The sequence below is a fragment of the Schistocerca americana genome, chromosome X (assembly GCF_021461395.2).
Source record: "Schistocerca americana isolate TAMUIC-IGC-003095 chromosome X, iqSchAmer2.1, whole genome shotgun sequence".
Lineage (NCBI taxonomy): Eukaryota > Metazoa > Arthropoda > Insecta > Orthoptera > Acrididae > Schistocerca > Schistocerca americana.
In genome coordinates this window covers 1,003,977,056-1,003,994,640 of record NC_060130.1, presented here as the reverse complement: position 1 = coordinate 1,003,994,640, position 17,585 = coordinate 1,003,977,056, and the positions used below count along the sequence as shown (strand labels likewise).

Below are 17,585 nucleotides of genomic sequence, written 5' to 3'. Positions count from 1 at the left end.
ACCATGCGCTCCATCACCTTACAGACACAGCTTGTAAGAGAAATGGGGCGGTAACTAGAAGGAAGGTGTCTATCCTTCCCGGGTTTGGGTATAGGAACAACAACGGCGTCACGCCAACGCTTAGGGACCTGACCTTTGGTCCAGACGCGATTGTAGGTAGGAAGAAGGAAGCTTTTGCCCGCCGGAGAAAGGTGTGCCAGCATCTGAACGTGAATGGCATCTGGCCCCGGAGCAGAGGACCGGGACAGTGCAAGTGCACGTTCGAGTTCCCGCATAGTAATGGGGGCATTATAAGTTTCCAGATTCAGCGAGTGGAAGGAAGGTCGCCGAGCCTCTTCTGCCTCTTTCCTGGGAAGGAAGGCAGGGTGGTAATGGGCGGAGCTCGAAACCTCCGCGAAAAAGCGGCCAAAGGCGTTGGAGACATCCACAGGATCAACAAGGACCTCATTACCTGAGGTCAGGCCAGGTACCGAGGAGTGGGCCTTAATGCCCGACAGCCGGCGCAGGCCACCCCAAACGATAGAAGAGGGAGTAAAACTCTTAAAGGAGCTGGTGGAAGAGGCCCAACAAGCTTTTTTGCTGTCTTTGATGACTCGACGGCATTGCGCTCAGAGTCGTTTGTATTCAATACAATTCGCGAACGTAGGATGGCGGCGAAAAGTGCGTAAAGCACGTCGTCGAGCACGGATAGCGTCCCTACAAGCCTCGTTCCACCAGGGGACAGAAACGCGATGTGAAGAAGAGGTAGTACGAGGAATGGAACATTCGGCAGCATTGATGATAACAGCCGTGAGGTACTCGACCTGACTGTCACAACTGAGAAAATCGTGGTCCAAAAAGGTCGCCAGGGAGGAGTAAAGTCCCCAGTCAGCTTTCGGTATGCTCCAGCGCGAAGGACGTGGGGATGGGGTGTTGTGCAGGAGACGAACGACACAGGGGAAGTGGTCGCTCGAATAGGTGTCAGAAAGGACATACCACTCGAACCGACGGGCAAGAGTGGTAGAACAGATCGAGAGGTCCAAGTGGGAGTAGGTATGAGCAGAGTCCGAGAGGAAATTCGGGGCGCCGGTATTGAGGCAGACAAGATTGAGATGGTTGAAGACATCCGCCAAGAGTGAGCCTCTTTGACAGGATGCAGGAGAGCCCCAAAGGGGATGATGGGCATTGAAGTCGCCAAACAATAAAAACGGCGGGGGAAGCTGAACGATCAGGTGCATCATGTCAGCCCGACTAACAGCAGATGACGGTGGAGTGTAGATGGTACAAACTGAAAAAGTAAAAGCAGAAAGAGTAATACGGACAGCTATTGCTTGGAGTGGGGTGGTCAATGGGATGGGATGGTAATAGACATCGTCCCGAACAAGCAACATAACCCCACCATGAGCTGGGATACCGTCCACAGGGGTGAGGTCATACCGCTCCGAGGTATAGTGGGTAAAGGCAATACGGTCAGTCAGGCGCAACTTGGTTTCCTGGAGACCAAGGACGAGCTGACAGTGCAGGCGGAGGAGCAGTTGTAATTCCTTCCGATTAGATCGAATACCTCTTATGTTCCAATGTAACAAGGCCATCGCTAGTCAAAAAGTTGGGGGAACGAGACGGGGGAAGAGCTGGTCACCTCGACGGCCGCGGAGGGCCAGGTTGCGAGGGAATAACGCTACAACCGGCGGGAGGCGGATCCGGTTCCATCGAGTCGTCGCCACCTGCGGCCGCTGTCCCTGGTTGTGTAGGAGGGGCAGCATCATTTGCCGACGAGAGGCCAGCTGAGCACCCGGCAGCAGAGCGTCCCGGCGAAACTGAGGACGGCCGGGCGCAGAGACTCACGGATGGAACGTCAGACGAAACGCGCCAGGGTGGAGAGGGGGATAGAGACTTCTTCGTGGAGGCCTTCTTGGAAGGCCGAGGAGGCACAGGGATGGTGGGCTGGACCCGAAGGAGGTCCTCATGCACGGGGTCCGTTTTGGAACGCCGGACCTCGGAAGCTGGGGTCCGGAACGTTTCCCCGATGGACGCCTGAGAAGAGGATCGCTTCTCAGGTGGCGGGGGGAGAGGAGGAGGAGGAGGAAGGGTGGCCCCTGGGGCAGAGGGGGCGGGGGCCACGGGGGAGGAGGATTTGGAAGGGAGGGATTTGGGAGGCGGAGGCAGAGCCCCCTGATGGGCGGAGGAGGTGGAGGGGGGACGGGATAGGGGTGAGGATACCGCGGAAGGAGTGGACACAACTGAGGCAAACGAAGTGGTCAACGGCACGGGATGGAGGCGGTCATACTTCTTCCTGGCCTCAGAATAAGAGAGACGATCCAAAGTTTTGAGTTCTTGTATCTTCTTCTCCTTCTGATATGCGGGGCAGTCTGAGGATCTAGGCGAGTGGATGCCAGGACAATTAATGCACCGAGGTGGTGGGGTGCATGTATGTTCCTCACGAAGAGGACGTCCACAATCGCCACAAAGGGGCTCAGCCTCACACCGTGACGACATGTGCCCAAAGCGCAAACACCGAAAACAGCGCATAGGAGGCGGGACGTAAGGTCGCACGTCGCACCGGTAGCACATCACCTTTACCTTCTCCGGGAGAACGTCCCCCTCGAAGGCGAGGATAAAGGCCCCGGTGTCGATATGATGGTCTTTGGGGCCGCGCTGGACTCGCCGGACGAAATGCACGCCTCGGCGCTCCAGGTTGGCCCTGAGCTCCTCATCAGATTGTAGCAGGAGGTCACGATGAAAAATAACCCCCTGCGTCCTATTTAGTGCCAGATGCGGGACAATGGACACTGGGATGTCCCCTAGTCAGTCGCACGCCTGGAGCGCCGCCGACTGTGTGGCGGAGGTGGTCTTGATAAGAACGGACCCCGAGCGCATCTTGCTGAGAGCCTCGATTTCCCCGAAGATGTCCTCAATGTGCTGAACAAAGAACATGGGCTTGGAGGTGGCGAACGTCCCCCCATCGGTTCGAGAACAGACCAAATAGCGGGGGAAGTACTTTGCCCCAAGCCGGCGGGCCTGTCCCTCCTCCCAGGGAGTGGCCAAGGGGGAAAGGGCAGGAGAACCAGAACTAGAAATGGTACCTTTTCTTTTGAAAGACTCGGCCGCAGAGCGACCTGATACGTGTTGACGTTTCATCTGCGAAACGTCCGCCCCGATACCACCCACTCCGACCAGGGGCTCTCCCCACGGGCGCCACCCAGCCTCACCAAGGGCCACCTGGCAGGATGACCGTTGCCGGGAGTCCTGATGCCCCAAGGAGACGGGCATCTACTCCTCGGCCGACGTGGGGAGGGTGCAGCTCAGGTATCGGCAGTACAATCCCTGTGTTGTCAGGGGGCTACAACCTAGAGGGTACATGACGACCCCACCACAACGGGCTGGCTACCGTGCTGGATTTCTGGTGCCATGGAAAGTCCATCATGATCGCTGGTGCAGATGGGGACGCACTATGGGCGTAACTTGTACAACCCATCAGGCGTTTAGGCCCAATATGAGGAATAGTGGGTATGGTTACAACGCCGGTACAATGCTGAGTGCCAAGGTCTTAGTGCACTTAGGACCAGTGGTACACCATGTAAGGTGTCCTTCCCCAAAAGGCTCGTATTTCTGTAGAATTTTGAAAAATGGAGGTCAAACCCCAAGGGGGACCATCACATGGAAGGCCGAAATGGTTGAAACTCCTTTTAGTCGGCTCTTACGACAGGCAGGAATACCTCGGGCCTATTCTTACCCCGGACCCGCAGGGGGATTGAGTGAACTGAAGGAGGAGGTTGGGCTGTCATTACATTAACCCAAGTTGTGGTATGGTACATTTCTTGAGAGGCCATGACCCTTACCCTACACACCTGCATCGCTCTGGCCTTAGCCAACGTGATATATGTGAACGTGGGCAACATGGATCCCCAAACACATATCACTCAAATGTGGCACACAGAGGTTGCTCCACTGAACAATTTGAGGCAGGGAACCTGGGGTTGGAGAAGCCAGCTTAAGGAGATAAAAGGAATAAAATCACATTACTGTGTACTTTTTTATTTACGTTAGTTACAGTTAACTGCAAATTCCATCTTCGACACAATGAAGGTACCATTTGTACTGTATCTTAGAAAATGTGCTGAAACTGATAGTCATCAACCTCAATGCAAGCATGACATCAGCGAACAAGATTCTGTTGCACCCTCACAAATATCTTTGGTATGTTCTGAATCACATCACAGGCAGCCACAATTCTGGTAACTAATTTCATATGTTTATCCACTAGGGTCTCATACACAAGTAAATTTAGATATCCCCATAGGAAATAAAGAAGAGGATTCAGGTCAGGTGACTTTGCAGGCCATGGAATAGAACCTCCCTTTCCACTCCAGTGACCAGGAAATACAGTGCTGAAATGGTTACGGACATCCACACTGAAATGAGGTGGTGCAACATCATCTTTTATCCATGTCCTCTTACAAACAGCCAAGAGTACATTCTCCAACTCAGATGGAGCTCTTTGCACAAACCTCAAGTACAGGTGGCCATTCAGATGGACAGGTAGAAGATATGGCCAAATGAGATTGTCACCTACAATGCCGGCCTAGATATTCACAGCAAAATGTTCTCGATAGTGTGATGGCTTTCCTCATCCCACACATGGCTATCCCTGCTGTTCAAAATACCATCTTCATTAAATGAGGCTTCGTCAGTAAACAGTACAATTTAGAGGAAATCTGGTCAATGAATCCATTATCGAAGCAACCACTGACACAATGCGACTCTTGGTGCAACGTCAGTCACAAGCACTGCATGGACTTTTTGTGGGTGATGCGGGTGTAATTGTTGTTCGTGGAGTACTCACTACAGGCTAGTATGTACAGCACCCACTTCACATGCAATGCGATAAGTACTTCCAGTGGGGTCTGCTGCAATGTGTTCCAGCACCACCTCTTCAAAATCAGGCAATGGTCTTGCTGCGGTGGAAACACTTGTTCCCGTCAGGTTACCAAAGTTAAGCACTGTTGGGCATACCTGGCACTGGGACGGGTCACCATCCATGCCGCCGTGCGCTGTTGCCATTTTTTGGGGTGCACACAGCCTCGTGATGCCAATCGAGGAATTACTCGACCGAATAGTGGCAGCACCGGTCAAAGGAAACCATCATAACGACCGGGAGAGTGGTGTCCTGACCACATGCCCCTCCTATCCACATCCTTAACTGAGGAGGACAAGGTGGTTGGATGGTTCCGATGGGCCACTTGTGGACTGAAGATGGAGTGCTAGTGCTCTTCAAAATCAGGTGTGCGAGCAGTCTTCACGTTACCAGGTCCCTCGTTTCTTTCTTACAACGAACCAGTCTCCCGCATTCACCGGTTGAGAGAAATGAACACTCGTGATGATGGATGATGCCTGTTAGGAAATCATTCCCTATATAGCCTTTCCGCAGCAACAGCAATGTAACACACTTCCCTGTACACTAGGTACATGTCAGTGAGTTCTGCAGAACTGTACCGGTACTGCTCCATTGTATTGTATTTTACTTCTCTGAATAGCACTGAGTAATGAGGGGTCTGTCGCTGATTCACAGCATGTTCTCTCGTGGGACAAAGCAAATACAATGTAACAGGGCCACCTTATGGACAAGTAAAGTAAACAAAACCTGCATTATGACTTCCTAGTTATCAGGCTTTTCATCCCCTTGCTCCCTTGCAGGAAAAAAAAGAATGTACATGTAAATGAACAGCTCAGTACATGTAAACTTATATGCATGTTAATTGTATATGGAAGACAGTACTGCTAGACAAAGCAATTGACAAGTTTACTTCCATATTTCCTTAAGATGGCTTCTCCAGCCTCAGGTAACAATACTACAAGTAATACATACATGGAATTTAGAAATAAGTTATTAATAGAAATAAACAAATGATATTTCCTCTTTGTACAAGTAAAACAAGTAATTATTTAGCTCTTTGCATCATTATTTTCAATCATGTAAGTGTGTAACTTTTGATATAAGATGCAAACTGTAAAACATGTGAACTTTATAAAATTGTGCATAATCATACATATGCAGTATACTAAGATGTAAGTACACAAATACAGGTGGTCAACAGATAATAAGCACCCTTCAGGGAGACGAGGCTCGAGGTCACCTCCCGAGGCACCTCTCCTGCTTATGTCACGGTTAAGTGGAGGAAGCAATTGTAGTAGCAAATAGTACTGTCTACCTTACACACAAACCACGTAGAGTTAATGTCACAATAAACATACATATAGTAGTAGCTATAGTAGAATAAAATACGCTAATTCAGGTGGCACAGGCTCAAAGTTGTTACTGAAGCCCTCCCAGTCGAAATAGCTTGATAAAGGCACCAATTTTGCTATCAATCTTTCCTTTCATGTACCGTTTTCTTCTTAAGAATAAAGTCAAATTTGTTTTTTTCCCATTCCATTCCCAAGTTGTACTTCATGGATCTTTTGTTTTTTTCCTTTTTTAATTAACAATTGAATTATACAAAAGCAAGGAAAGTACTAAAACTCTGAAAATTGTCTTTTGTAGTAGTGAATGATCCACTATTATTACTAAGGTGATGGGTCACTCTGCAATGTTAATAAATAAATAAATAATAAAGATATTTTTGTGCAGATGAAAAGCGTTTCTATTTGTTTAATCGGTAACACAGCAGACAAATTTCCACAACCACCTAGCTACATCTGTAACATGTGTGGCACGGTTACTTCTCATTGTATTAGACATTAAGATTTCTTCTGTGCTGCATACATAGTCAATAGTTATACAGCGAAATCGCCACAAAGGGCAAGTCGACACACACTATTTCTGACAGGCACTTCAAAGTTTTGAGTAACTGTCACCTAGATGATGCTCACATACTGGAACCAAATATTGCTTCTATTACAGGTCAGATCTACCCACCAATAGTGATGTCAACCACCACAAGGACGCTTTAGAAATATTTTTTACTTTTGTCAACAAGATTGCAAATGAAAGATTGTTCTGCCAGTCACAGATAAATGGTGATGCATGACCACACTCAACTAGTTCCTACAATTTCACTTACGTGTATCCAGTAAAAGTTGTGCACATCCAGCAAAAGTTGTGATTTTCAGTGAATTATTCTTGAGTAGGGCATGCAGTTTCTTCAGCAGTAGGAGTCTTATCACAAGTGACATTGTATTCTGTGGATTCATGCAAATCCCCCCACCCAGCCGAGCCCTCCCTTTACCTTTTTAAAGGGATAATTTGTTTTCATGAAGCCTGGAAATATCTAGCATTCAATGCAGAAGGAAAAACTTATCTACATGTGGACATTTAGAATGATCTGTATGCAATATAAAGGGAGAAAAGCTGGAGACTATCAATACATGTGATAGCGTGTGCTCTGTGTACTGGTAAACAAGTAATACACAAAAGTTTTGTAGAACAGTAGTAATTTGGTGCCTGCAATTAACAGCATACCTTTAAGCCCACATTTCCCCCACTGTAATAATGTTTCCAAAAGATTAGAAATATTCTCTCTACATCCCAGAGTGAAAGAACTCCCACTGATAGTTAGACTATATCAAATATTCAAATAATTTCCCACTCTATATGGCACACTATACAAGTTTAATTACAACATCTTCATGAAACTGTACATTTTAGCCCAGCAGAGCTCAGAAAAAGTGATGAAAAAGTTTTTGAATAGAAACTTGGAGAAAAGTTAATGGTGAACAATGATGTAATTTCAGCACAGAATTCATGAATATACCCAGCAGGATTGGGTGGGGTGGGGGGGGGGGGGGTGCAGGAGTGGGGAAGGGAGGAGACATCGGGGTAGCTGTCTCCCTAAAGAACACTGCAAGACAGACAATCAGTTCAATATCAATTTGAAGAGAGCTGGAATGTCTAGCAAATGTGCCTAGAACCATTTGTCATGAAACTTTAAAACTATTTTGGTATTCACCATGAAAATGAATTGCTCCCCCTCCCTGTCTTAAATCATTTGTATGCTCATCCTGAAATTTATTATTTATTATTGCAAAGAGCTAGAGGGAGGATAAACTTAATAACAAAATTTACAAATATATTTAAATGATTAAGCCGGAGCAACTGAAGTCTAGTGAAGAAATTTCCAAAGTTGCAAATTTTGTGTTCAATTGCTGTGGGAATATAATAAGTAAAATAAACATTTAGCTAATTACTACAAATATTAGCTTATATTAATAATTCAATATAAGAGGCACATTTCCTTTATGCATTTTTGCTGCACTTGTGCAAGAGAGCAAAATTTAAATACTAAAGCAAAAATAAAAATATCTAATCACAACATAATTCAAGTAAAACAGAAGTACCATAGGAATCCATAATATTCATCAGATAGAAGGCAATTCTCAGAGGAGTTGGGTCGTTTTGGGAGAAGAGACCAAACTGCGAGGCCATCGGTCTCATCGGTTTAGGGAAGGACGGGGAAGGAAGTCAGCCGTGCCCTTTCAAAGGAACCATCCCGGCATTTGCCTGCAGCGATTTAGGGAAATGACGGAAAACCTAAATCGGGATGGCCGGACGCGGGATTGAACCATCGTCCTCCCGAATGCAAGTCCAGTGTGCTAACCACTGAATTCTCAGAAGACCTGCAGCTTTTGGGAATATTAAAAATTTTACTACAAACATGCAGTATTGTTGTTTTAATTCTATTATTGCTACAAATTGTTGCATGATTGTTCCTAGCTCTTGAAACACTTACCAATAATAGGCTATGAATAAAAGGGATGGTACATAAAGTGCCAAAATTAGTTTCTTCCAGTCCTTCAGCCACCAAGCCGCTAAACCCAATATTGCTGGACCCAAGGAATCAAATGCATTGATGACTATACCAGCCACAGCTCTGCGTTTTGGTCCCATGAGCTCCATACCTACATTTGAAAATAAAGATCAAAATATATTTACATTGTCATATCAGATTTGAAGTGCCAATTAGAAATATTGAACAAAAATGAGTTGTTATTTTCATCCATAATAAACTTCACTGGGGAATATAAGAACTGAGAAAGAGTGATTAATATACCCAAGCCTATCTGCAGGTTTTTATTGATCTTCTAGCATTAGAACAGTTGGTCTGTTGAGGTTTTGAAAGGTCATTTTTTAATGCTCACTGCAAGCACTTTTTGTGATGCTGAAAACCTTAGCATAGCTCGAGAACTTACCATTCAGTATTGTACAATATGAAATTCTGGAATTAAACTAAACAAACTACACCAGCCTTTTTCATTATAATGTAACTATGTCTAGCTAAATCTCCAATGGAAATAACAATTTGTTTGTGAATTTTAGCAGTTATGTGGTACAAAGCAGCCAAATCACCACAAGGATTTTTTATTAACAAGAGGAAGCAAGCAACATGTAAGCTGAAGGCCACTGCATCAGTGTCCCGAGTTACCCGCACTCACATCAAATGACAAGGACTCGAATATCGCACAAAAAACAGTGAACAAGGCAAATTGCAAGATAAATAGTCAATCATGGGTAAATACATCTGCTAATAAGTATACTAATGTGTTAAAACTCTTACACCACAATGTTCAATCTCTAGAAAATAAGTTATTTCAAGTTTGAATTAATAAATCGTGAACACTGGTTAGACAAAGACCAGATTATGTCAACTGTGATTCCGGGTTACAAGCTTGCCAGTTATTATTGTAGAAGCAATAGTAAATGTGGTGGAGCAGCTATTTTTGTAAAAGATTATTTAAAATTTACTGCAGTAGAAAATTATCAAAGCTTGGCAAGAGATAAAGCCATTGAGCTGTGTGTTGTTGATTTGACAGATGTTTATATTTTGGTTGTCATACTATATAGGTCTGGGGACTGGGAAATTTTCATTAAAAATTTTGAAAGGCTGCTAAATTTTATAAAGTGTGAGAGAAAGAAAGTGGTTATTTGTGGAGATGTAAATGTAGATTTTTTACAAGATTCGAATCATAGAAATGAAAAGTTAAATACAGTCAATAGTTTTGGTTTTAAACACACAGTCAATTCCCCAACTATAATTACTGCTGATAGTAAAACTGCAGTTGGCCAAGTTTTTATAAGACTATGTGACCTAAATTTTAGCACTAACGTTATAAATATGGGTTACAGTGACCATGAAGCTCAGCTCCTGTCTATTGAACAGCAATAAGACACTAAGTGTGGACCAAAAGCTAAAATAGTTGAAAAAAGAGACTTCAGTGATGACAACATTAGAGTGTTTAATTTTATGCTGTCAAGGGAAACATGGGGCTATGCCTTTAGTAAAACTGAAGTAAATAGCATGTTCGACGGTTTCCACAATGTATATTTTCACTACTTTCATATAGCGTTTCTAATGAAAAAAAGAGGATTAAGATAGTAAAAAATAAATGTTGGGTAACAAAAGGCATTATAACTTCCAGTAGAAAGAAAAAAATTCTTCGCCATCTTATTAAGCACAGAAATACTACTCCAGAATTCAGAAATTATGTGAAAAAATACAACCAAATATTCAGCAAGGTAATAAAAGAAGCCAAAAAAACGAAAAATGATGAGTACATCTCAAATGCAAACAATAAAATGAAAGCTGTATGGAAGGTTATTAGAGCAGAAACTGGTACAGAACAGTCAACTTCACAAAATATCTCTCTTCAGATTGAAAATAACAGACACTCAGATCCAAAAGAGGTAGCTGAAAAGTTTAACATGTACTTTACTAATATAGCAAAGCAGTTAATCGAAAATCAGTATGACGATGGACCTACATGCCTACCAAATTATTTAAATGCTAGTGTTAAGTCTATGTTCCTTCAAACAATCACGGAAACAGAGGTGAAACAAATAATAAGGTCACTCAAAAACAAATATTCATGTGGACTGGATGGTGTGCCAGACTATGTCTTTAAAAAGTCATCTGATAATGTATTAAAACTTCTAATATATATATTAAACAACTCCTTATGAACTGGAATCTTTCCGAATAGCCTAAAAACAGCTAAAGTAACTCCACTGTTCCAAAAAGGGGACTCTGAAAATGTAAATAATTATCATCCAGTATCCCAACTCAGTGTTTTCTCCAAAATATTTGAGAACATTTTCTGCAATAGACTACTAATTCATTACTCTCAGAAAATCAACATGGATTCAGTAAATCAAAGTCTACAACAGCAGCAATGTATGAGTACATAGAAGCTGTGCTTAAAGCACTCAATGACAGAAAAGATGCTACTGGTATCTTTGTGGAACTTTCAAAAGCTTTCGACATAATTGACCATGACTTCCTCATTCACAAATTAGATCAAAAAGGTGTCCGAGGAATCCCAAATCAGTGGATAAGATCTTACCTAGAAAACAGGCAGCAAGTGGTGGTTTTAAGGCATGATGACATTTCAGTACAAGGAAATATTATCACAACAACACATGTCTCCAGTAAATCAACAATAAGTGCCGCAAGGTTCTGTCCTAGGACCTCTATTGTTCCTCCTTTGCATTGATGATATAAATGACTTTTTTAAATTGGGAAAACTAATCTTATTTGCTGGTGACACCAGGATATTAATAACAGCTGCTGACTAAATCTCATTGGAAGTAGCAATAGATATTGTAATGTCCCAAATTACTAGCTGGTTTCAAAAAAATAAAATAATAATAAATAAAGAAAAAACTGTCTTTATGAATATCCACTCTTCTCCACATGTGCAAAACTTTGTTACAGTACCATTCCTTGAATATACGTTACTGAACTCTGTTACTGACACTAAGGTTCTAGGCCTATGGGTTCAAGATAATGTAAAATGGGACTGTCATATAAAAGAACTTGAGAAAAAAACTTTCAAAAGATTGTTATGCTCTGCGTGTGTTAAATAAAAGTGCAAGCTAGTCAACAGTTATTCAGGTGTATTATGCACACTTCCATGCACTACTTCGATATGGGCTAATCTTCTGGGGAAATTCAGCTACCAGCATAAAGATCTTTAGCATGCAGAAAAGAGCAATCAGGGCTATCTGCAACCTAAGAAAACTGGAAACATGTAGACCACATTTCATCCAGATGAAAATAATGAGCCTACTGAGCCTTTACATATATGAGTGTATCCTGTTCGCAAATGAGTATCTTTTAAACCAAACTGGACATCTTCAACAAAATAAGTATATACACAGTCACAACACAAGAAACACAAATAATAACCACATGTCACATTGTAGAACAGCACTGTACCAAAAACATGTATCACAGATAACAGTTCAGCTATATAACAGCCTACCCAGTGATTTAAAATTGCAGCAACATAAAAATTTTTTAAAACATAATCTTAAGTCATTTATAGTGGAAAAATGTTTTACACTGTAAAAGAATTTTTAAATTACAAAAAATAGCCTTGTAAACAATGATTATGTAATAATGGTTAAATTCAAGTTGCTATATTTGTCACTTGTAATTTATGATTGTCATCTGTAATTAATTTTGTCATTCATTCTCTCTCTCTCTCTCTCTCTCTCTCTCTCTCTCTCTCTCTCTCTCTCTCTCTGTGTGTGTGTGTGTGTGTGTGTGTGTGTGTGTGTGTGTGTGTGCGTTTCTGCCCCTTTCGCAATTTTGACTTGTCCTATATTCAATGTACTGTTTAAATATGTAATGAATCAAATGGACCAATAAATAAATGAATGAATGAACTGAAATTACTATGAAGCTATAATTCCTATAACTTTCAGAATAATCCCATTCTGTTTTCATGTTCTTATATTTTATGCATGGACTGGGCATAAACCTCTTACAGGTTCAAAACAACATATAGTTGGTTATTTCAAGGTTTAATGATATTGAATTGGTTTCAAGCAATTCTATAATAATATATTAAATGTATAAAACAACTGATGTACTGAAACACCACTGATGGCTCACTATGCACAAATACACAAATAACTTCCTCACTAACTCCTCAGAAGTACAAACTGTGACTTGGTAAATATATTAATTGTAATAAGATAGTTAAGAAGTCACTTGCAAATTAAGTGTTCTAAATTTTTTGTGAATACTGGAGAAAGTGAAATCACATTAAATTTGATGTGTGTTCCTATTCCCTTTCTTGCATTATGGCGAAAATTCATCATTTCAACCAACTGTAAAATGTTTTGATTTTAAAGGTTTAATGATGGATATTACTTCTTCTGGTGAAATGAGTGTCACCCCATACCACTGAGGTTTTTTTGGATTTGATGGTCTAAGATTTATGAGGGTATTATTTACTGAATCTGGCACAGTGTATCAACAACATAAGAATATTGCCACACTCCATATCTCTGTTACCAATAAGTTATTTATTCTTAATGTCACCTTCTGCTCATCCTGCCTGGTTCTACTAGTTGCCCCTACACTATATCCTACATTATATTTATTTATTGCTTGATGTGACTATCTTTTTGTAACATTTCCTGAGCTGTCTGTATAACTTTCAATATTTTGCAGTATTGCCTGTAACGAGCACATCAGCTCCTGGTTGATAGATACATAATCTAAAACATTGCAGTTTCCTCAGAAATGTGTGAATGCAAGTCCCATATAACTAAGACTGAACTTTTCCCATACATCTAGTCACAATGAATAAAGGTAAATTCTTCCACGTAAGGTGAATATATTGTATGTTCCTGTGGAGAACAGTGTCCCCAATATCTGTTAATGTTCAGAAAATGTGACAACCGTGTAAAAATTTGCATTTGATAGAATATTACAGTGATGTTATTGGTGGCAAATATGGGATAGACATTATATAATTCAGACATATAAAATAAATATGTATATTTATCATTAATGTCTACTACGATGTAAACATTCCTCCAGTTCATAAATTTGAGCTGTCTCCTAAAATACTCAGTTTTTGGCTTGTCAACTATCCTCCTAATATTATAGGATTTACATCCTGCTCAGTATGAAGGTTCACTATATAGAGACTGTACGTCATGGTGAGATACGTAATGTACAGTATCAAAGTAAATGGCCCATTGTATTTATTTTTTAATGCTGACTTCTTGCTCATAGGACATTCCGAATTTTATACATTTCAGGAAAGGAATTTACATGATCAACATTAAAGAAAAAACTTAAAAATTTAGATGCATTAATAGGTTGAAGAATAGGCTGTCTATTCAGATACAAGTTTGAAATTTTGCAAATAATCCTACATGCTGGATGCTTCAATGGGTATTATTTTTTAGTAATGCAGCAGTGTGGTATTTGATAGTAAAGAGGGAAGGCTAATGATAGTGAGAGGTTTTTATTTTTACATGCTTCCAATTTAAAGCAATTTTTTTAATCATGATGGGCGAGTTGAAAAAATATTAAATTTTAGGCTCAATGCTCATTGTTAATAATCATCATACTGAAGTTAATTTCATTATATGTATACATTAGACATTTGACTTATTTAACAGAAAAGTGTCACATTATAGCTAAGTAGTGCTTCATTTAGAAGTACATACCAAGTATAAAAATAGATGAAAAGTTTCCACCCATAACAAACATGGCTAGGAACTCAAGAACCAAGTATGTCATATAATTATTTGCATATGCTCTTGCAAAACCCAAGATACTTGTAAGGCCCATACCATACATGAAGACTTTCTTTCGGCCAAATCTGTAAAGAAGAAATTTATTATCTGTTAGAAAATTGGCAATTTTTCAAAAAATTCAGTATTTCAAGAGCATTGTCTGGGAACTTGTACCTGTCTGAGATGTAACCAAATACTGGTAGGCCCAACAGATAGCCAAAATTATTGACGGTGCCAACCATTCCAAGTTTCCACAATTCTTCATCACATGTTATATCCCACTGGGAAAAAAATATAATAAAATTAGTTGGCACAGCTGTTATACAATAAGAAACAGTGTTACTTATTTAATTTGAAGACATGTTTTCAATCAGATTAAAGATGATTTTCTACAGTCAGTTTGCAATTCAGTTATAAATTTATATAAGAGTTACAAAAATTCATGTATCCTGAGAAAACTCCTGCCTCTTCCGATGTACCTTGTGGCAATTGTTTATCTTTTGCTGGTGGCTAAACATTCAGATATGTCCAATGGAAATAGTAACAGGTAATGGTTATCTACATATTGTTAAATGGAGGCCTACTTATAATCATCACTGTTGCTTCTCGCAGTAATAACATAATGTAAGCATATTGTGTACCCTCAAAAGTTTCCAAAATTAAGATTCTAAACCGCCAGGAATGAGTGTGTGTCTACATACTAACTCTGATTCGAAATACAGAATGTATCTGCTGGATCTTGCAACTGAGTTTAAATTAGCAGTGGCATTTTTTAACATGAACTGTCTACATAATTCACATTTGAGCAGTTTAAGGTAATTGTTGCTTGGAAACTATGTTCAGATAATGTTTTCATATCATAATTGCACATACTACAACACACAAATACAGTGTAAACCACTGTAAAAGTGTAGCAGAGGAAATATCTTTTTTGTGCCATATGTTAAGGTTTCTTTCTGTTTCATGCCATTATGGACTGCAGGAAGAATGACTGCTTGATGGGATCTGCATGAACCCCATAGGATAGAAACATGGGGCACTGAATACATTTCTGCCTTATAATCAATCTTGTAAGTAGGTTCTTGTAAGATACACAGCATTTTTTTTTTAGTATCTGTCATGAGCACATTCTTTCATGACACAATCAAGTCTGTAAATGCTCCCCAAACATTGTTATTCCAAAATATTTGCACAGCACAATTGACATTAACTCTATCTCACTAATCCAATAGTCAAAGGGTATCATCTGTTTATATTCCATGAAGGATACACTTTACACTCGTCTACACTGAAAACTAGTTGCAAAGCTTAGCTCCAGGCTGGTATTTTGTAAAAACCTAAATTTTCACCAGATGGCAGATCCTCACAGATAACTGCATCATCTGCCAAAAGCCTGAGACTGAAACTAATATTAATGTGCAAAGTCATCTATATTAATATGCAAAGTCATTAATGTATAACAAGAACAGCAGCGGTACTGCTACAGTCTCTTGGGTCTCGCCAGACATTACCTCAGTGTCTGCTGACAACTTTCAGTCACATGTCATGTCAATAGCACATGTTCAGTATCACATGATCAATGTTCTCAATATCCAAACTGATACCCATGTACAGATTATTTTATTTAATGTACATAATACTGTTTTTAATCTGTATATGTTATTGGATTCTACTACAAATAGATGGGAATGATGTATGATGGTAGTTCTGTGGAACAATCCCACTTTCTGTTTTGTAGATGGGTTTAATCTATCCCCTTTCCCAGTGAAACAGAGCATGTCTCTGCTCAAGAGACCTGTGCTAAATTATGCTCAAGAGCAGAACTAATTTACTCACAGATTCTGTACAGGTAGTCAGTCAGTCCCTGAGGTCCTGCTGAGTTTTAGTGGTTTAAGCTACTTTCTAACACCACCAGTACTCCAGAGTGAAATTTTCACTCTGCAGCTGAGTGTGCGCCGATACGAAACTTCCTGGCAGATTAAAACTGTGTGCCGAACCGAGACTCGAACTCCGTCCCGAGTCTTGGTCCGGCACACAGTTTTAATCTGCCAGGAAGCTTCACCACCAGTACTGATTACAGTCAGCCATCTCTGGAGCACTACGGTTACTGAATGATGCAACATTACTCGATTTTCTTTCACGAATAAGCATTTGAACACGGAATTCTACATTTTGGTTTTTGTTTCGTTATTTTCTACCAAGTATTAATTTACGTCTTTTTCCCCTCTCATATTATCACCTGTTTAGTTAGAGGAATATCCACAGAGCAAATCTCTATTTAGATAAATTTCCTAATTACTATTTGATTTACTGTAAGAGGTGAGTGTTATATTAAATTTAATTACTGGACTACAACTGTGACACCAGAAGTATGTTTTTGTTACCTCACTCTGGATGGACGTTTCAAATCCTTCATACACCCATTCATCACACCGCTCCGTGGTGTTGGTGAAGAGCGAGGTAGGGCACGTGCTGTTGAAGATGTCAGCTGCCACAGAACTGTTGCGAATGTAACGTCGGCAGTGTGCAGGCTTCAGCAGGTCTCCACGGGTGTCTACTGGCACTGCGTTCTGCAACCAGTGGGGACTGAAATCTGCCCCCACAGGGCTGCCATCGCAGTCAGGAACGTAACACCTGCAGACGTGTAAACCACTGACTGCATCATCGTACATTAAAATTTTGACTTTTGCTGAAAGCAGAACTCATTTTGATGAAATATAACAGGAAAAAGCTACTTTTTGTATACAGCTATATGTCTACATTAGCAACTAATCACACTGAATTATTAATACATACGTTTTATTGGTCATATTGGCATTGCACACCTTACACACTAGGCTACCTGTGGAGTTCACGAGGAGTCTGACTGGGATGTCCTCTTTACGTTTACTTCCCTGCGATCTTAAGCTACGTGCCGTCAAATTCGTTGTGAACAGTTTCTAAATTTCTTTTCTACTGAAGAGAAAGCCTGCTCAGGTAGGATTAGTAGAACAGAGAGAGAAGGTCTAATGAAGATCAGCACGTACGTGACAGGTTAGTTTCTCAAATGGGAGAGTCACGCATATATGCTGAT

The 17,585-nt window shown here is 41.0% G+C and overlaps 1 protein-coding gene across 1 annotated transcript in view; it reads right to left on the bottom strand.

Annotated features, from left to right (window-relative positions):
• LOC124555205 (organic cation transporter protein-like) overlaps positions 1–17,585 on the bottom strand; it is a 543,400-nt gene that overhangs the window by 60,971 nt on the left and 464,844 nt on the right. Inside the window, exons 4-7 of the mRNA XM_047129052.1 lie at positions 16,897–17,146; positions 14,687–14,793; positions 14,444–14,598; positions 8,706–8,874 (exon numbers count right to left, since the gene is read on the bottom strand). Of these exons, the coding sequence (XP_046985008.1) occupies positions 8,706–8,874; positions 14,444–14,598; positions 14,687–14,793; positions 16,897–17,146 (681 nt within the window). The remainder of the gene's footprint in view (positions 1–8,705; positions 8,875–14,443; positions 14,599–14,686; positions 14,794–16,896; positions 17,147–17,585) is intronic.